The 20,965-nt window shown below is 35.4% G+C and overlaps 1 protein-coding gene and 1 pseudogene across 1 annotated transcript; one reads left to right on the top strand and one right to left on the bottom strand.

The window, feature by feature from the left end:
* Positions 1 to 7,644: 7,644 nt before the first annotated feature.
* On the bottom strand, positions 7,645 to 12,348 carry LOC145061539 (Transducin/WD40 repeat-like superfamily protein). The gene is made up of 16 exons (XM_079009051.1): positions 12,139 to 12,348; positions 11,772 to 11,926; positions 11,471 to 11,656; positions 11,204 to 11,386; positions 10,681 to 11,083; positions 10,332 to 10,450; positions 10,185 to 10,262; positions 9,935 to 10,075; positions 9,807 to 9,851; positions 9,553 to 9,719; positions 9,401 to 9,479; positions 9,111 to 9,314; positions 8,878 to 9,019; positions 8,641 to 8,792; positions 8,319 to 8,475; positions 7,645 to 8,222 (listed from the first exon to the last, which is right to left on the bottom strand). The coding sequence occupies exons 2-16, from the start codon at positions 11,889 to 11,891 to the stop codon at positions 7,999 to 8,001; spliced, it is 2,400 nt and encodes a 799-aa protein (XP_078865177.1). The 5' UTR covers positions 11,892 to 11,926; positions 12,139 to 12,348; the 3' UTR covers positions 7,645 to 7,998.
* A 2,842-nt stretch (positions 12,349 to 15,190) lies between these two features.
* Positions 15,191 to 16,506, top strand: LOC145064327 (uncharacterized; annotated as a pseudogene).
* Positions 16,507 to 20,965: the final 4,459 nt, after the last annotated feature.

Genomic DNA, 20,965 nt, shown 5'->3' with positions numbered 1-20,965 from the left:
TAAGTGTCAAATTGTATGGATTTGATCTTAATCAAAATATTGATTAAAAGTTTGTTTTGACACGACTCACTTAAGTAATTATTCTTATAAAATGTGCCATTAAAACTGACGGTTTTTTATAAAGACTATAATAAAGCCGGTTTGTTGTTTTGTGAGAGTTAAAACGATCGCTAATGATGAGTACTATTTATTATAATTTTATTTAAGCTAAAACAACCTTTACACTTTTATGTTGTCGGAAAGGGTTGTCAAACACTTTTAGGTGCTGTTTGTTTTTTCGAAGCGAAAATTCATGAAGTCTGCGGACAACCTCTGCAATCCTCTGTAGCAGAAGAGGAGGAACAAACGGCTGCAGCCTATAATAAGAAGCATGTTTGTTTTTTAACATTTGAAGACTGCTGCAGGAAACTGAAATTTAAATAAACTAATTTTATAAACTGAAAATAGTTCTCAACACCGAAATTTAATAATTCTAGTTTTAAAATATTGAAATAATAATAAAAAGAACATGTAAAAAAACAAAAATATAAAACTTTTTTTTTAAAAAAAACTTTAAAAAATGTAAAAGAAGCTAATAGTTTTATTCTAGAAAAAAAAACTAATTTTAAAAAACATTAAAAAAGAAAATAATAAAAAAATTAAGAAAGTATTGCAAACATTGTCTACAAAGTTCGTAAAAAATTAAACACGTTAAAAAAAGATGCAACTGAAATTGAAAATATTATTAATAAAACGGTAAAAAAATTAAAAAAAATCATGTTAAAAAAATCGTGGAAATTATAAAAATAAATTGTGTCACATCCGTAAATAAAAATTTAAGAAAATCAAAGTTTAAAAAAAATTAAAAAAAAAAAGTTATACAAAAATTCTTAAAAAACACTTAGAAAAAATGAAAGCTGAAGAGGTTAGAAGATGCAAGTCAAGTGTTGCGTCACGCAGCACACGCGCAGAGGTTTTGTAGTCTGAAGTCTTCCAAAAAACAAACTGTTGCGAGAGGGAAAGTGATGCGCGTGTGCTGCGTCGCGCAGCAATAAGTGGTTTGAAGAGGTTTTTATAGAAAAACAAACAGCACCTTAGACTATATAAAAATGTTATTATTAATTGTATGGATTTTGTAACCAACTGTCTCGGATAGACCTACGTTTATGATGATATTTGGGTGTATTTTGGTTTTTTTAAATTTGTATTTTCGCAACATATGTGTCATTTTTGTCATGTAATGTATTTTCTTTTAATTTTAAATGTAATTAGACTGGGAGTTGATCTGTACATAATAATTTTTCTCCATACACAACAATTGGTGTTTTAAAATATTGTATTGTACAACTATATAATGTATGAACTGTTGTGTATGGCAAATTGTATTTGAAAGATTGTAAAATTTTGAAGACCGAAGACCACCAAACGAGAGTCGTGGGTATACTTAGAAGGGTAACTAATTATTGATTTGTTCACATTTGGTCCATTTCCTTTTTGTATGTTATATATTATCTAACTTGTTGTTTGTGTTCATCATAACCATTTTTACCGACAATTACCTATTTTGTCGGTTTCCTTCAATTACATCGTTTAATTATTAATGACATGTCGTATTACATGGAACTAACACACTTCATCCCTTTTCTCCTTAAACTCGGGTTCCACACTCACGATTACGAACACCTTAACCCCCGATTCTACACCCCGTAATGTCAATCGAAGACTAGGGTTACGAAATTGAAGATAATTATTGAATGTGACTGTTATTGTGAAGAAGATGGTCTCAAATTCATCACCAAGTAAGTAGTTAACTGTGGATGTTCATTGTAAATGTTTTTCGCACCAAAATCGTTAGTGTACTTGAATCTTGTTGTTGTTTCAATATGTGATGTTGATTTCTGTGCAATGAATCTTAAAGGGTTTCTTTTGTTCCTTCAAAAGTTGATTAAAAGGAGTTTTGATGATTTTTATTAATGCATTAGAAATGAAACATTGGCAGAGGGTATTAGGAGAATTAGTAATGATGATGACTCTATGAGTTTCATGAAACTGGTTATAGTATTGAAAATGATCTAAGAATGAGTGTGTATATTGACCATGAAAATGAAGCTATACTTGATTGGGTTGATCTACAAGTAGTAGAAGATGATGAAGGGCATGATTGTGAGCAAGACTTGGATGATGATAATAATTCACAACTTTCTGATGATATGTCATATAATCATGAATAAGATGATGATGTCCCTTCTCTTGACAAGACTGTTGATGATGACTTTTTGCACCAGGCGTCAGGTATTCCCAGGGATACAAATGATGAAGTTGAAACCAACAATGGGTATGAGAAACCGGTGTTTCATGTCCATAGTAGGAACCAGAAATGGGATAAAATGGTGTCAGTTTTGGGTATGAGATTCTCTAACCCTTTGGAATTGGAGAATTGTGTGACTAATTATGCAGTAAAGAATAGCTACAACCTATGTTTTGAGAAAAATGATAGTCAAAGGTTGTTAATAAGATGTTGTAAAGATAATAAGAACCCTTCTTGTCCTTTTACACTGTAGGCTTCCTGGATGAGTAGGGAAAGGTCTTTCCATATTAAGTTAATTGATAAGCATAATTATTCACAAGTCTTCAAACTTGGTCCCATTATAACATACAAATGGATTGGGAAGCATTTTAAGAAACATCTTTTGTAGAACCCCTAAATGAGCATAAGGAAAATGAAAGCCAAGGTAAGTATGGGTTTAACTTGATTGTTAGTGTTGGTAAATGTAGAAATTCTATGAAATGTGTTTTAAATGAGAAGGGTAGTTTGATAGAACATTATGGTAAAGTATGGAGTTATGGAGAATAAATTATGAGGACAAATCTTGGGTCAACAGTAAAGATAGATGTAGATGTCATGCCTGATTCCACATCTTACTTTTATAAGTATGTGTTTGTTTTAAGGGTGTGAAGGATAGGTGGATTGAAGTTGCCAAGGGTAATATGGATAAATGGTTGTTTTTTAAAGGGTATATGCAAAGTTCAGCTGCTAGCAGCTGCTGGTAGGGATGAAAACAACCACATCTATCCTATTGTCAAGGCTATGGTGGTAGTTGAAAATAAAGAAACATGGAAGTGGTTTCTTGACCTCCGGTTGGATGAAATCGGAATGGGAGTTGGTCATGGATTGACCATCATATCAGACCAACACAAGGTATATTTTGTGTTATGTTTTCTTTAGTGGTATTCAACCATATTTCATGTTTTCTTTTAGTATTACTCAACCATATATCATGTTTTATGTCAGGTATTACTATATGCTATCAAATTAAGGGTTTTAGCAATCGAGTGTAGACAATGTGTTAGGCACATATATGCTAACTTCAAGAAAAGATTCAAAGGTGAACAATTTAGGAAGATGTTTTGGGATGTTGTTGGTTGTACTACCCAGCCTAAATTTGAGGCAGAATTTTAAAAAATCAAAAAGATTGAACCATTGGCTTATGAACACCTCAAGAAAAGGGACCTTAAAAGTTGGTGCAGGGCATTCTTTCAAGTAGATAGCACTTATGATGCTTATGAAAATGGCATATCAAAAGTTTCAGTTTTGCCATTGATGTTGCTAGGAAGAGACCAATCATAACCATGTTGGAAGAAATTCATATTTATGCAATGGAAATGATGTATAATTAGAGCGTAAATAGAAATAGTTGGAACAATTTAAACATATGCCCATCTATATAATTATTAATGTTAAAGAGACACCAAATGTATTTTGTGACGTTTATTTATAAATGTGCATATACTAAAACTTACACATATGTGGATGGATTTTGGGGAGTTGTACCTTCTAGGATACAACAATATGAGGTTAGGATTGGAAATGATGGATATAATTTGGACCTTAACAACAGGACATGTGGATGCAGATCTTGGTGACTAGTAGGTGTCCCATGTGGGCATGTAGTATCATCCATTTCATACCGCAATAGGGATGTAGAGGAGTATGTTGCACCATGGTTGCTACAACCATGTTCTTGAATTGTTACAAGCATACCATTAATCCACTTAATGGTAGTTCCATGTGGTCTGAAGTTCCATACATTAATTCATTTCCCCCAAAAACAGAAGGTTACAAGGAAGGTTAATTCTTAAAAGGAAAAGGGATAAATCTAAGATAGAAAGTAAGGGAAAAACAAGGCATATTGTCTCAAAAGCATGTATGATGTTGAGATGCACCATTTATAGAGAAATAGGGCACAATTGATCAACCTGTCCTACAAAACTAGAAGATGTAGAATCCACTTCAATGATAAAAAAAAGCTCAAAATCTAAAAAAGAGAAAGGTATGCCTTTAATACAATTTAATTATAATGCAACATCCAACTCATTAACTACACCTTTGTATAGCAAGTACAGTGGAGGAGGTTCTTGAGGTTCAAGTGGAGGGGGTTCCTAAGGAGGATGTTTCAGTGGAGAAGGTTCATGAGGAGGATGCAGTTCAAGTGGAAAGTGGATGTCACACCCCCAGTCGGCGGCGGAAATGACGAGGTGAGTAACGTTAATAGAATATCACAGTCATAGAATACATTGAAAATTATATAAAATAACATAAGGTTTTAGCATCATGAGTCATAAAGTGAGTCTTACATCATTACAAGTATCATTACAAATATTTAAGTATATGCGCACAGCGGCGACAAAACATAATTTATATCAAAAGTACATAAATAAGAATCCATGAATTCTAAGTGAGAACTCTTGCACCTTAATGACCTAAGATTACATGTATTAAGATACGTCAACAAAAGATTGTTAGTGAGTTCTACAGGTTTTAACTTCGTGAATCTTTATGACCAAAAGTGAATTTTAAATTGAAATTTGAGTTTTATTTTATATAAAATGAGGTTACTTTTATCCTTTTGAAAATATAAAAGTAACTTATTTTCCCCTTTTGAATTTTCATACCAGTGACAATATTGTTTATATGAAAAACTTATTATTAATAAGTTTATAAACATTGTGTTGTCGTGTCATAACAATCATTAAATGGTATCTTACTTAATTTGGAAACCGACATTCAATCAGTAGAACAAATCATTCCCACTACTTACAGTCTTATATCTAGCTCATAAGAGTGAAAAATCTGCATATGGAAAAAAATCTTATTCTAATTCGAGGTCTATAACGAGCTCGTAACCGAACTATGACACGAGACCTCTACACCAAAACTAAAAGGGAGCATGTTGAAAGTCAACACCAATGCTTCAACAACGTAGTGGAATAAGTAGAGACGGAACGCCAGTGCCCATTTCAACTCGTCAGGTGTAACAATTGGTAAAACTGGGTCAGTATTCGGTGGTCAAACCACCACAAACCCTTATGTGTTTAAAGACCAATTGTATGTCATTTTGTGTTTATAAAGTATATTAAATATATAATACTCATAATTACTTTCAGAATGACCCAAATTGCTCAACAAAAATGTCTATCGCTAAGGATCGAATCAAAAATCACAAAAAGTGATACTAATTGTAACGCTAAAAATAAAATTTTGCATCGAGTATCCTTAGGACTAATTTAGGATCGAATTGGATAGATTACAGTCTCAGGACTTCGTGGATATAAAGAACTTCATAAAGGAGGTCGTATGGAAAAGTTACGTCCATTTAAAAAAACCAAATCAGTATAATACTAATTTTTTTTAATAAACAAAAAACCGAATCGATCCGTTAAGGTACTTTCACACCTCATATGGAAATTCTGAGAACGTTTTTGAACCCGGTCACAGGGCTAATATTTGATTTCATAGTCGTAATATTTTTAACCCGTAAATTTACCAAAGTCGCAAAATTGTCGAATCGAGATAAATTAGTCGCAAAACTTTAAACGACTTTTCCCGGAGTTCTACATATCGGATTAGGATCGGTCTGAGTTATTGGAATCCTTGAAACCGAGACTATCATTCGCCACCTTCGGAAAAATTATTGGACATCATGAATTGGACACACGAATCGAGAAAGCTATTTTTAAGCATTTTTATATCACAAGTGTGATCTTGTGTTGTACCTTTAGAACGTGCTTAAAAGACTTAAATGTCCAACTAGTTATACCATGCACTCATTCTTCTTCTTCCCCCACGTTTTCTTCTACCATCCCCTCACAAGTACACAAATGATGAAAGTCTTGTATCTTGCTACCAATTTTCACTCAGAGTACTAGGATATTTGACTTTAAAAGTCCATCCATCATGAAAAAGAGCTTCATACACTCTTTCTTTTCATCATTCACGTACTATCCTCTCTTTCAAGAAATGTGTCTTACACAAGCAATAATGCAAGCTAATTACTTGCAAGATCTTTAAAAACTCAGGACCTTTCTAACTTTGTTGCACACTTGAACCATTCCACTCAAAACACTCTCCTCCCTTCTCTCTTTTTTCTGCTTCGTGGACAGCCAAGAACACCTCCATCGGAGGTGTTGTTTTCTCGATAATCAGCAAGAGGCATCAGCCTCTTTCTCCCCTCCTTCATGTCGATTAAACAAGCCAAACACCACACTGATCGTCACTTTTCTTCATGTCCTCTTTCTCCTTCACGTCTACTGCCAAAACAGGAAGCAGAAAGCAACGAGGAAGTTGTCAAAGCAACCCCTTGTCACCTCATGTCAACGACAGCTTTACAGGTTGTCTTCGTGGTTCTTTTTCCTTCCTTTTTCGAATCTGATCAGCCACCGTTCCACTCCTCGTTGGTTTTCAAGATCCAAAACAGTCTTGGGTTTCCTTTGGTGTCAAGTTGCGGTTTCTCATGAAAAGCTTCCCGAAAACGAACCAATCTTCGAGCCTAGATCAAGATCACGCATCAAGGGTGAGTCTTTATGGCCCCATTTTATGTTTTCATTGATTTTGGGGGTAGATACATACTTAGGGGGCGAAGTAAGGAAGGATATGTCGCTTAGATTACTGGATTTCAGAATAACTATATGTCAAAATGGTCCTACCCTCCAACTATCCTCATCGGCGCCATATCAGCTAGACCTGACGTAATACACTATAATTAATAATACACGTGATCGTAAGAAACACAAGATATAAAGTTATACATAAACTCGGTCTCGCGATGAGAACACATGTATGTACAATCCAAACATATAGAAAGTTTGAACCCTCAATGAGAGTAGAATGCAAGGTTTTAGGTCAAATGTCCTAGCTAAGTTTGTTGTACATGGGACGAACTACAACTAGACTAGACTGATCATTTATGTTTAATTATGGTTAAACCGATGCACAATTGAACATAAATACAGACATACAGTAGCTGTCTAACACTTGGAGATAGTAAGGAAACTCAAGGAAAATTACAGTTCAAAGATGCAAATGAAAACAATTTGGAACTCTAAAAAATTATGGCAAACGCCTCATAAGTATTTGATAAATATTTACTTTGGATCTACATAAGACTCAAAACCTCATAAATATCAATCATGTCCGATATTTATTTATGAACACTAAGCACACGACCTCGATTCCCTATATACATTACTAGTAGAAACTCATGCATGTGTTTGCGAAACATTATGAACTACGGCTTAGGTATTCAATTAGATGTTGAGAAGTTATTTTTATATGTTGGTCAGCATTAGTCGTGAGTATAAACTTGATCTGGCCAAACTCGATTATAGTTTCAGTTTAAAACCATTTCATTTGTAAAGACCAAACTTTTTCTTCGCATTCAGGGCCTGGTTAAGTACTTTTCACTCAATACCATACCCCCAATATAAGTAGAATATCATACAAATTTTCATATTTTTAAAATAAAATACACACAGCAAAAATGGACCTGGACTAGCTAGCTATTTATCTATCTGAATTAGTTGAGAAAAAAGTTTGCTGAATGCAGAAGAAGTAGCATCGGACAGATTAGTGAACAAAAAGCCACCCTTGAAATAGATTCCAGGCATGCATGCCACATAGCCAGCTAAGCTACTCACCTGCATACCCTTCCTTGAGTTGTATTTTTGAATATATCTTCTGCTCTACTCTACCATGCCACTTCTTTTCTCCATTAGGGATTCCAGAAAAGCAGAACAAAGTTTGATGAGAGGAGGAAGACTATGAGATGGCCCACTGAATATCGTCTCCCATGGCCTCTCTGAAACCCCCATCACACTCTCTGCAACAGATGCTTCAATTGCTTTCCTCCTCATCTTCAACTCAGGTAGCTCCCCATACATTGACGCATACCCCCCAATATGATGCCCTATTCAACAACCAAAATAAATAAATAAACAAATAAACTATATATATTCTTTCTACTAATTATATTAAAATTGATGGTCCTTTGACTGAGTCATACCTGTCCCCTGTTCCATTGCGTCCTTAAATTTACGTTCATATGTCTCTTCCTCTTCTTGGCTATTTGGGTTAAAAATAGCATACTCATGATCACCATTTACATATGCAACCAATTCTCTACTGCTTCTTTGGATAAATGCAACCCCCCCTCCCTTTGCCTGCACATACATGATACATACATTTTTTATATGAACTTAACTGGGTTTCAAACATAACCTAACCACACAGGTTCATGTATGTTCAGTTATGAACATCGGTTGATTTGTGGTTAGATAGCTCGTATAATTTAGCAGTGAACATCATGAGAATGCTGTTTGTTTTACCTTTGTGACAAACCATGAAGCAATAGGAACAGGGTCTTCAGCATTGAATAGTAGAATAGCCCCATTCCCAGTTGTGTTGTGAGTTTTAGATGTTGATTCGGGGAGAACAACAAGCACAGCTAAAAGGGAATCTTTTTCTGAACATGCTATACCTGCATGCATAACCATATCATGTACATAATTCAGTTAGCATCATCAATAATGAGTACAAAGCTAGCTTATGGTATAAAAATTCACCTTCTATGTGAAGCTTGTAAGACCAGGATAGCGACAGCTTTGACATACTCCAAACTGAAAGCTGTGGATTTGAACCAACTCGTGATGCAGATGCAGATGCAAGAAACTTGGAATCTCCAATAAATGAAAGATTTACAATCGACTGCAAGAAAACATTATCATCATGTCATGTAATGTCAAATTCAAATTCAAATTAAATAAAAGAACAAAAAGACCATGTCCATTGTCCACACCTCAAGAGCAGAGCCAATTACAGCCACGAGTATGTTTTTCTCTGGGTCCCACAATGTGATGACAGTTTCTGCAGCAACAGCCAAAACAGAACCATCACCAGAAAATGCAGCAGCAGTCATAGCTTTCTTCCTGTATGAACCAACAGCATGACATCCCCATCTACATCTCAACTTATCTTCACCATTCCCATTTCTAACCCAAACCTGCAAAACCACCCATAACAATTATACAAACCCACCCATCTTCCCTCAAAATTATTTTTTTTAAAAAAAAATCTTGTCATTTTTACCTTGAAGTCACCACCATAAGAAGCACTCACAGCCATGCTACCATTTGGATGGAAAGCAATTGCAGAAACTCCTGCATCCCTGTAACCATCACATGTTCACAAAATGTTATAATATGTTAAATAAAAGATTTTATAAACAAGAAAAAAGAAACCTGTGGGGCTCATATATAACAGTAGACAAGGTGAAATCATTGTTGTGTGGCCCACGTTCCCAAAACTTGAGTGTTACAAAGCCTCCTATTCCTTCTTCAGACATTCTGGTTTCAACAGTTCCCATCATACACCCATCATATGAAAGTGCAACTTTATTCAAAATCGTCTGCAAAATATTTGTTGTATTGTATTTTAGTGAGGATGAGAAATACAAGAACCCAAAAAAATTTATATATTGAGCCTCTATATATACCATGACATCATCACTTGGTTGATGATTTCTTTCGCAAACTTGAACCTGCAAAATGCAAATGAAATTTAGTTTTTTTCATTGTTAGATAAAGAAGTTATTTAAAAAAAATGCAGCTAATTAATTATTACCTCTGATATCTCACGATCATCAAACAAACTGTAGAATTGAATACAATAATTCTCTGTACGAACAGCAACCAATCCTGAAGTATGGTCAAACACAAAATCTTGACTTGAGCCTTTAAGAGTCTCAGGGATTGAAGAAGGAAGCTGAAAATACAGGGGCAGAAATGAACTTTGATACCATTTAAATTTCTTACATCAAAGGAAATGGATATAACTATAAATATATATATATAACTGAAAAGTGAAAACTAACCTTGATCCCAGAAATGGACTTCAAAATCTCCATTGATGGCATTTTCAGAATATGAATTCGATTATCTGCACAAGATATCTGAAGGAAACATCAGTTAAGACACAGTTCATAGCAAGATACAAGATTACAAGTTTTGGTTCTTCTTACAGATGAAAGAGAAGGATCTGGAGAAGTTGTGAAATTAACAAGTGGAGTCCCTATTCTGGGTAAGAACTTCTTCTTTCCAGTATCCAGTTGCCATACCACAAGCACTCCTTCTTTTCCACCTACAGACATTCAAAGATTCAAGTAACAACTTGCATTAAAATAAGACACCAAAAGTAACTTAGGGCTTCTTTTGTTATAAATTAATGGGCTAAATGACTTAATCACTTAATATGGACACACACACACTGTGATTTATAATAGTTGTTAAATAAACTGGCATTTGTTACTCACCATCATTTCTATAAAGAAGGGTAAAATGGTCATTTACTTAGATTGAGATAGTCCTTACCTGAATACAGATAGGCTCCATCTGAAGAGAAAAACAAGACCTTGACTTCTGTTGAATGCCAATGCCAAGTGGTGCAAGAATCAGCATCTCCATCACCCCTAACACCAGGGTTTTCCTCATCATCATCATTCTTCAAAAATCTTCCATTATCACCTACAAATGTCCTATCACCAAAACCCCTCCAAATTAAAATCCTCCCTGTCACATCGCCAGCTGCCACAATCCTATCGGTTGGATGAAAGGCGACACATGTCACGTCCTTGGTGTGTGATAGTCTTAACTTGCGATGATTAATATTCTTATTGTCTTTTGTAGGCACTTCCCATATACGAAGCTTGCGTTTTTCATGGATGCCAAAGTACTTTCCAGTTGAAGATATGCTTATGTTCTCGGGTTTTTTACTCTGTAAATATAAATATAATAAGCAATGTGCCAACATAATAGGGGAAAATGGAGGAAATAGCAAAAAAAAAAAGTGTATTGCTGAAGATAATATACATGAAACTTATAATGAGGGTCCCACCTCTGACAATATGACTCCACGAACCAGGCGAGACTTGGATAAATTACACTTGAGGATCTTTCCACTTAATTCTTTTTTTTGCTTATTTGCTTCATTTTTTGCATCTTTCACAGAGATATAAGCATATATATCAGAAGGCTGTTCATTGGTCTCTGACTGTTGAGCAAGTAAGGATGGAATCACCTAAAAGTCAAAGTTAAATAAGTTATTGTTTTTATTTCACGATTAATAGCTATAAGATATAGAATATTTGCAGTTACAAATTACCATTGAGTAGATTGGAAGCTGGATACTAATTGTTTTCATCAACTCAGGCATAGAGAAATCCCAATACTTGATAGTCCCATCAAGTGAAGTGGTCCAGCAATTGCATAAAATCCTGGTTGCAGGAGTGGATGCAGGTACTACTGTTATAGATGTCACTAGTGCTGTGTGACCTTCCAATTCCAATACCTGTGACAAGTAACATTGAATAATGTCAAAAGAGAACAAATTTGTTTAGATAGATAAACGTTATGAAACATAGCGCAAAAACTTCAACAGGGAAATAGTGAATCGATGACTTAACCTGTAAACCAGTGGTGGTGCTGAAAATGGAAACGGTGTTTCCAGTGCAAACCAACAGTTTCTTTGCGTCATTTGAAAACGCAGGTGGTGAAGAAACAAAGCTCTTTCCTCCCCTTATCATCTCTCTATCTCTCACAGGAAAAAGAAATCAGGTACCTGATAGAGAGGTCTTATTAGCGCTAATTGCATAAAACCCTAATAAATAGAATCCTTCAACAGAATAATTCAACAACGCCTGCCTCCCAAAAACGCCAATGATGCAAAATAAGGGATGAGGTACCGCTAGGTTCTCAGCTTTAGGGCTTTTATATGTCCACCATTGAAATAAACCACAATAATATGGTTAATCGATAACTAATAAATATTACCTTGCAATTTCTTCAAAAAATTTCAAATCCTTGCTCCACCTTACTATCTTCGCTAAATCACACAGTATCAACTACGCGATCTTGATATCAATTTGTCCCGTATAGAGTGGAAGATGGCCTGAGTGACTGAAAAGAAGAGCTCCGGCAGCGGCGAATTTGCAGCTCTGGAAAGGGTTTATGGGGTTTTGGTGTTTCCTTTTATAGTTTTGATTGTTTTAGGGCAGGACTTTGGTTAAAATATCAATTTAGAGGGTGTTTGGATAGGGAAAAAAATGACAACTTATTGCTTATTGCTTATTTTCACCACAATAAGCTAATTTAAGTGTTTGGATAGAATGCTTAAAAGATTAGCTTATTGCGGTGGGAATAAGCTAAATAAGCTGATTTTAATAAGCAAGGGGGGTAATGCTTATTGCTTATTGCTTATTGCTTATTAGTCATTTTACTCATATAAGCTGTCTTGTTTGCCAAACACTTCAAATGCTTATTGCTTATTGTTTATTCCCACCGCAATAAACTAATCCAAACACATTTTTAAAAAATGTTTATTCCCACCACAATAAGCAATAAGCAATAAGCTAATTAAGCTAAAAATGCATTTATCCAAACACCCTCTTAGAATGAGCACCTATTTCGGTGAAAAAAAAAAAAAATTGTGATTTTCTATTTTCCTTTTTTTCGTTTGTAAAACGTTCTATCTCAATTTAAAATGAGCACCTATTTCGGTAATTTTAAATAAAAATGTTATGTTCTACTATTTTTTTTCGATTAATCGTCCAGTTTTAATTTATAATTTATAATACTATTAATTAATTGTTTGTTCTTCTTGCAAAGTACTTTCATTCTATTGGTTGAATTTTTTTAATTTTTTTATAGCTATTTTGGAATGAAATATTTTCATTTTTTAATTTTTAATTTACTTTTTGCCTGAGGTATGAGTCATTCGCCACCGTTTCTGTTTGTAAATTGGATTGCTCCACTGCACCACCGACTCCATATCCCCTCCTACTCCACCGTCTTACTTTATCTCTGCTTCTATAAATTCTCACCGCCTCTATTTCTTTGTCAAGAGATGATATTCTCTCTTCTTTTCTTCTGATCCACTCACGTTAAAGGAAGCGGCTCGCCAGCGGTGGTCCTCTCGCTATCTTCTGATTCTCAATTGCTACCAATTTTTAAGTTGCAAAGGAGATCGATGGCTTCTAAGGCTACCCCCATCGGCACACTTTCACGAACAGATCACTCTTTTTAACTAAAAAAAAAAGAAATTTAAATTAATAACGGGCCACATGGACAAGCCAAAGTTCACCAAAATTCACCACATCTTATCTGCCACGTGTTATGCATTGAAAGGAGAGTTGTATATATTTTTTTAGATTTTTAGATAAGAGTTATTATCTTTAAAAATTCAACATTATCTTAATAAAAAAAATTAAAAATACTAAAATTCATTATTTTTTTTCTCTATAAATAGAGTATAATATTGATATAGTTCATATCTCATCTTAACTCTTCGTTTCTAAACCTATTTATTTCTTTGATACCATGGATCCAAATCTCGTTTTAAATCTTGACGATTCTCAAGATTATCAAAACTTTCAAGGTTATGAAAGCTCTTAATTTTTCCCAAATTTGAATCAATTCCATGTCACTAAAAATATTCAAACCTCACAAAATACCGGAAAAAACCCAAGAGGCGATAAATGGGATGCTGCTGAAGATATCGCTTTAATTTCAGCATATTGCATTGTTAGTGAAGATGAGCGTCGTGGAAAAACCTAAAAGAAAACATCAATATGTGCACAATTGAAGGAGCTATATGATGCAAATCAAGCAGAAAACCCAAGAAAGCTTGGTAATAGGAACATAGCTCAAATGAAAGGTCATTATAAACGACTTAATGAAAGTGCTAGAAAATGGGTTGGTGTTTATCGAGAAGCATATAGAAAAAGAAGAAGTGGAATGAGTATGAAAGATGTTGAGAATGAAGCTCATAAGTTATATGAGACAACTGGAAGCAAGTTCAATGACACGATTGTGTTTAATGAGGTTATGTGTAAGCATCGAAAATGGGATCTACAGCTAGATCATGATGCAACACGATCACGTCCTGAATATGAAGTGGATGATGAAGAAAGTGGTGGTAGCACAAAAAATCAAGGTCTACTGAAGAAGGAGACTATTGTGTCCAATCCAACACAAAAGGGGCAAGTATTGGTGTTTCAACAATTAAACGTCCAACAGGTAGAGATGCAGCTAAAAGAAAAGAAAAAGGTAAGTCTTCTAATGAAATTGTTGCAGAACTTCGTGCGATGAGACTTAGTAGAGATAATGAAGTAGAAGTAATAAAAAAAAGACTTGACTTGGATCAACAAAGGGGGCAAAAAACGGATGAAATGGAGCTAATAAAGATGCAGAGTTTGCATTTGAACACACTCCTACAAAAGGAGCAATTGTCGCCTGAAGAAGAAAACATGAAATGTTTTCTAATGTCTAAGTTTTATGGAAATTAATTACAGTTTAGTGTATGTTTTTGTTTTCAGTATGCTTTTAATGTATTTGTAAGATATTTTATTATGTATTTGTACCTCATGTTTTTAATGTATTTGTAAGATATTTTATTATGTATTTGTACCTCATGTTTTTAATGTATTTGTAAGATATTTTATTATGTATTTGTACCTCATGTTTTTAATGTATTTGTAAGATATTTTATTATGTGTTTGTATCTCATGTTTTTAATGTATTTGTAATATATATTATATGCTTTTACTGAATGCAGAGTTGTCATTATCATCTTTCAGAGACACCACTCCTTTTCTGTATAATCTTATCATCTAGAAAATATGTCAATATCTCCATGAATATAAGATTCTCTGATGTGTTAACTTTTTATTGGATCTTCGGATTTTATCTAGATAAACAATTTTAACATTATCTTTATTTAACATTTAATAACAAAAAAATCAATATTCTTCCTATATAAATAGAGTATAACCATTACATACTTTCATATCCACCTTTCACTCTTCATTTCTAATCTATTTGAAACATGTCTCATAATGCAAACTCATCAGATGGTCCCGATTCATCAAATGTGAATGAATATGATGAGTGGGAAGCACGAGTTGTTCAACAAAATCGACAGCTTGATGTTATCATGAGTGAGTTACTCATAAGCATACCAAATATGAGCGTAAGAGATCACCCAAGAGCAAAAAGGAGGTATTGTGATCGGGAACGTGAGCAGGGTGAGGCACGTTTGATGAAAGACTACTTTGTTGACAACCCAACGTATGGTGAAGAAAAATTTTGAGGTAGATTTCGAATGCAAAAACCACTATTTCTCCGTATAATGGAAGCTGTTACAGCCAATGACCGATATTTTCAACAAAGACGTGATGCCACAGGCAGACAAGGTCTTTCACCATTACAAAAATGTACCGAAGCTATGCGGGTGTTGGCATATGGGACATCAGCAGATGCACATGATGAATATTTGAGAATGAGTGAGACTATAACAATGGATGCTCCTGTAAAGTTTGTGGAAGGTGTTATTTCATGCTTTCATGAAGAGTACCTTAGACACCCCGATCAAGATGATCTGGCATGATTGCTCCATGTTGGAGAAGAACGTGGATTTCCAGGCATGGTAGACAGTATTGATTGCATGCACTAGGAATGGAAAATTGTCCGACCGCTTGGGCTAGACAATATGTAGGTAGAAGCGGTAAGACAACAATCATTTTGGAAGCCGTTGCATCGTATGACTTATGGATATGGCATGCATTCTTCGGAACACCAGGTTCATGCAATGATATCAACGTCCTCCAAAGGTCTCCTCTTTTTGATGATGTCTTGGCAGGTCGAGCACCAAAGGTGAGTTACACTGTGAATGATCGAGAAAATCATATGGCTTATTATCTCACTGACGGCATATATCCTTCATGGGCTGCCTTTGTCAAGTCAATAAGTTCTCCACAACTTCGAAAACACAAGTTGTTCGTTGAACATCAAGAGGCTGCTAGAAAAGATGTTGAACAAGCATTTGAAGTTTTACAAGCTCGTTTTGCATTTCTTCATCGCCCTTGTCTTGTGTGGGACAAAGATATGATGGGTAAAATTATGATTGCATGTATCATCATTCATAATATGATAGTTGAGGATGAACGACACATATACCTTCATTATTATGATTCATCCAAATTTATAACAAAAGAAGACGAACAATCATTTGAATACTCTACTCAACGAATTGCAGATCTATCCAGTTATATGACCAATAGGGCACAAGTTCGTAATAGAGATGCTCATAACGCTCTAAAAGACGATTTGATTGAGCATATATGGAAAAAAATTCAACACTGAAGAATAATTATGTAGTTTGCATCTTCCGTATTTGTAACTTATTTTATCTATTTTATTAAGTCTTTTTCATGAATGTAAAATAATTTTTTATAATTTCATGCTTGAAATAAATAATTTAGTTGTTTCAAAATAAAATATTTAATTTTAATATTCCGAGTAGTTTTTAGTAAAATAAACTATATTTTTTAAGGAAAAATGAGTTTGGGTTGGGTTGTTAACGGGGGTAAAAAATTGGATTGGGTTGAGTTGTATAGGTGGAAGAGAGAGAAATTAGTTTTTTATTAAAAAGTTGGATTGGGTTGGATTGTTGATGGGGATAGTCTAATCGGCATTCAAAGGCGGTCACCACTTCACCGCCTTATGTCAGCAAGCATGGTCCTCGTCCTTGAATTTATCCGAACAATAACAGTTTGGTGGCTTAGCAGCTTCGATTGTGTTTTTGGTAAGTTTCAGGATTTGATGCGTTTTATGAATCTCATGATCCATTTAATCGTTGTAATGAACAATATTGTCGTTAGATTTGTGTTTTCTGTTAGGGTTTTGATTTGGGGTTCCGGATTTCTCTATCCTAATTGATACGCTTCTTTGTCTGTCTTCTATTGTGTCTAGCTTCCCAAGTCAGTAACATCACTTCGACCCAGCCAAAGAGAAATAAGTTCTCGCTCTTAATCAGGTTTCTTTTCTCTAATTTTCATCCTAAATTTGCAGTTTTTAGGGTTTTAAATTGACTGACATCTATTAAATCACACAGTATAAACTACGCGATCTTGATATCAATTTGTCCCGTATAGAGTGGAAGATGGCATGAGTGACTGAAAAGAAGTGCCCCAGCAGCGGCGAATTTATAGCTTTGGAAAGGGTTTGTGGGGTTTTAGTGTTTGCTTTTTATAGTTTTGATAGTTTTATGGTAGGACTTTTGGTAAAATGTTGATCTAATTTAGAATGAGCACCTATTTCGGTAAGAAAAAAAAAACTGTGATTTTTTTTCCGTTCATAAAATGTTGCTCTCATTACCTAGGAGACGTTTGGGATTTTTTTTCTTAACTTAAAAAGTCCTTTTCATAAAATGATTTTTTTGACTTATAGTTTTTTTTCAAAAGTAGATTTTAAAATATATTTGGATTAACTTTTGGAGGAACAAAATTTAAAAAGCCAAAAGTCACTAAAAGTCACAAATTCTGACTTTTAAAATCATAACATAATTTCTTCTTGTCGAAAAGTCATTCTAAAAAATCTTTTATAATTGTCAAACAACTTTTCACACTTTTAGCTTTTTGAAAAAGTTAGAAATCCAAAAAGTCATTTTAAAAGTTTTCTCAAACCCTCTCATATTTCGTGTAACATCCCGAAATATCAACAGTAGAGTAGAAGGGCTAAAAGTGTAATTGGGAAAGAGTGACTCGGCGAGTCCATGGGTGGACTCGGCGAGTAGAGTCGCGACTGGGTCGCGTGTCAAGTAGCCGACTCGGCGAGTAGGCGCTGAGTGGAGAAAACCCTAATTCTCGGGGTTGAGCCTTATATAAAGATCATTATGTTTTCCTCCCAGCCTCTTTGTTCCCCCTTGAGTCCCAGAAACCCTAAAATCGTGGAGAAGCACCTTTGTGGAGCAAATTGGAGCTTGAAGAGGTGGTTGTTGAAGAGATTCCAAAGAAGAAGAGGCTTGGATCAAAGGGCTTTGCAAGGATTCGGGATAATCTTCTCCTGGAGCTTCCTTTTGAGGTATCTTTCCATTGTTTGAGCTGCTATTGTCTAGATTCTTCATTTTGGGGGTGTTGAGATCATATCCTTTGGATGTATTGGGGTTTAGAGGCTAGATCTGAGGTTGCTACCTCAGATCTGGAATGAAGAAGAGTTGGAATGCATGAAAGTCCCTGTGTTGAGTGTTGGATGAAGCTATCATGTCCCAAACCTTATCCCTAATGTGCAAAATGCATAGATCTCTTTGGATTCACGTAAAGTTTGCCACTTTACGTGATGGATGAGTTGTAGGAGGCTAGATCTATGTTTTGGAGCAATTGCATGGCCTGGAATGCTTCTGAATGGATTCAGACCGGTGGTACTCAGCGAGTCACATGGGTGTACTCGACGAGTTGCTTGAAGATGAGCTGGAACTCGACGAGTTGGAAGAACAACTCGGCGAGTTGGATGAAGATGGCCTGGAACTCGGCGAGTTGTATGAACAACTCAGCGAGTAGGTTGAAGATAGCCTTAGACTCGGCGAGTCTGTTCTTGGACTCGGCGAGTCTTGTCGAAGAGTCCCAATATTTCTTGGTCGAGTCGAGAATCGGTGAGTCAAGGGATGACTCGGTGAGTTGTGTGCGAGTGGACTCAGAGTTGTTGGACTCGGCGAGTCTCGGGGTGACTCGGCGAGTTAGGTCGCGGATTGAGGGACGTTCTGAGCTTGGGGACTCGGCGAGTCATCGGGTTGACTCGGCGAGTAGAGTCAGTCAGGGGTTGACTTTGACCTTGTCTTTGACCAAGGGTTGACCAGTGGTTTCCAGGGGCATTTTGGTAATTGTTGATTATTGTTTTGAGTTCAGTGTTTTGGTGGTTGTCCAGTGGTGGAGATCGTATCAGTGATCGGAGCAGCTTGGGTTATCTGTTCAGTCGTCAGTATCGAGGTGAGTTGTCCTCACTATATCAACAGGGTCTAAGGCACCAAGGCCGGCCCTTATCGGATTGAGATTCGGGTAGTTGTTGTTATGTTGCTGCTTTGATATGTTTGCATCATGTGAGTTAGGATGGTATATGGTAGAGACCTGATTGAGATCGGTATCCTGAGAGATAGGGAGATGTTATGCTAGTGACCTGTTAGGTCGGTATCCCGGTTAGGATGATGATATGCTATGTGATCTGTTTGATCTGCTTGTTGACTGTGAATTGCTATATGATTGTATGTATATGTGCACATGGTTGTTTGGACTGGAGTTGGGTTGAGGCGGGTCCTGCTGTGTGTTGTAGGCCAAGATACCCAGGGCGGACCGGTTGTCCCGAAGGCCCAGCGAGCGGCCCGGATAGGCTGTAGGCCCCGAAAGGGCGGACCAGACGTGCCGAAGGCTCGGAGAGTGGACTAGAGAGACTGAAGGCCCGGTGCGGGCGGACCAGTCATACTGTAGACTCAGAGAGTGGACCAGGTGGATTGAAGGCCTGGGAGTGGGCGGACCAATCACACTGTAGACTCGATGTATGTGGATAGACTCGGAGGGTGGACCAGGTGGACTGTAGGCCGGTGCGGCGGACCAGTCACACACTAGACCCGAAGTGCATGGCTGTTCTGTGATCGGATATGTTATGGCATGTTATGCGTGTATGGTATTTATGGTTGGTATTTTGGGGATATCTCATTAAGCTTTCGGGCTTACAGTTGTGGTTTCATGTTTTTCAGGTTCTTCAGGAGACTGTGGCAAGGCGAAGGCGTGATCGTACCGCTCCTCATGATTTTATAATGATGTGATTCTGGAAACACGTTAAATGTTTCGTATTGAAAACCTTTTTGTAAAGATTTTAATGAAATCAAGATGTTTTGAAAAATTTAAAATTGGTTGTATTTTCGGTCGTTACATTTCGGTAGTTTAAAAAAATATTATTTTCTATTATTTTTTTCTGTTTAATCGTCCAGTTTAATTTATATATATATATATATATATATATATATATATATATATATATTAATTTTATGTTCCCTTAGGAAATAGTAAAGTTCCTAAGCGTTTAACATAATTAGTCCTTCTTTTTTACCCAATTTGACATTTTTGATTATTTTTTTAGAAACCTATTAATATTCAAAGTTTGGTCACAAAACTTTAAGGAATTGACAACTTTAGTCCCTTTTCTAAAAACTTGTTAAGTCCAACCCTTTATAGTAAACTTGTCTTTTTTTTTTGTCAACTTTGCCCCTTCTTTTTTACCCATTTTAACACTTTTGGTCATTGGAATAAAAAAATTCATTTTTTAGGAACCTTTTAATACTTAAAGTTTGGCCACAAAACTTTAAGAAATTGATGACTTTGGTCTATTTTCTAAAAAATTGCTAATTCCAACCGCTTTAATTCTTTAGTCATTCTCACACTTTTGATTTTGACACTTTTCGTCATTGGAATAAAAAATTTTACATTTTTTAGGAACCTTTTAATATTATAATTTTGGCTACAAAACTTCAAGGAATTGACAACTTTGGTCCCTTTTCTAAAAACTTGCTAATTCAAACTCATTTAATTTTTAGTCATTTTGATACTTATGGTCCTTACAGTCAAAACTTTTACATTTTTTCATAAAAAACACAAAAAAGGCCCATGACGAAGCTCGGGTTCTCTCCGCTAGTTCATATTAAAAAGATATTTTATTATTTGATAAATGCTCTATCATTTGTATTATTTATTTAAAATAATGTTTATTAACTTTCAGTTTGGATTTAAAACAATAGTAATGAATTTTTATGGTTATGATAAAAAAGTTTATA

This window comes from Lactuca serriola, chromosome 7, assembly GCF_051521515.1.
Source record: "Lactuca serriola cultivar US96UC23 chromosome 7, Lser_US96UC23_V15, whole genome shotgun sequence".
NCBI lineage: Eukaryota > Viridiplantae > Streptophyta > Magnoliopsida > Asterales > Asteraceae > Lactuca > Lactuca serriola.
The sequence above is the reverse complement of the archived record's forward strand: the minus strand, read 5'-3'. Positions and strand labels throughout refer to the sequence as shown.

What these genes read in the sequence shown, in the direction of transcription:
- LOC145061539 (XM_079009051.1), bottom strand. Translation starts at nt 11,891, where the DNA reads ATGATAAGGGGAGGAAAGAGCTTTGTTTCTTCACCACCTGCGTTTTCA. An exon ending in CAGATCCTTCTCTTTCATCT is followed by an intron (nt 10,263 to 10,331) that starts GTAAGAAGAACC and finishes TGTTTCCTTCAG; the next exon opens with ATATCTTGTGCAGATAATCG. An exon ending in TTACAAGCTTCACATAGAAG is followed by an intron (nt 8,793 to 8,877) that starts GTGAATTTTTAT and finishes TTATGCATGCAG; the next exon opens with GTATAGCATGTTCAGAAAAA.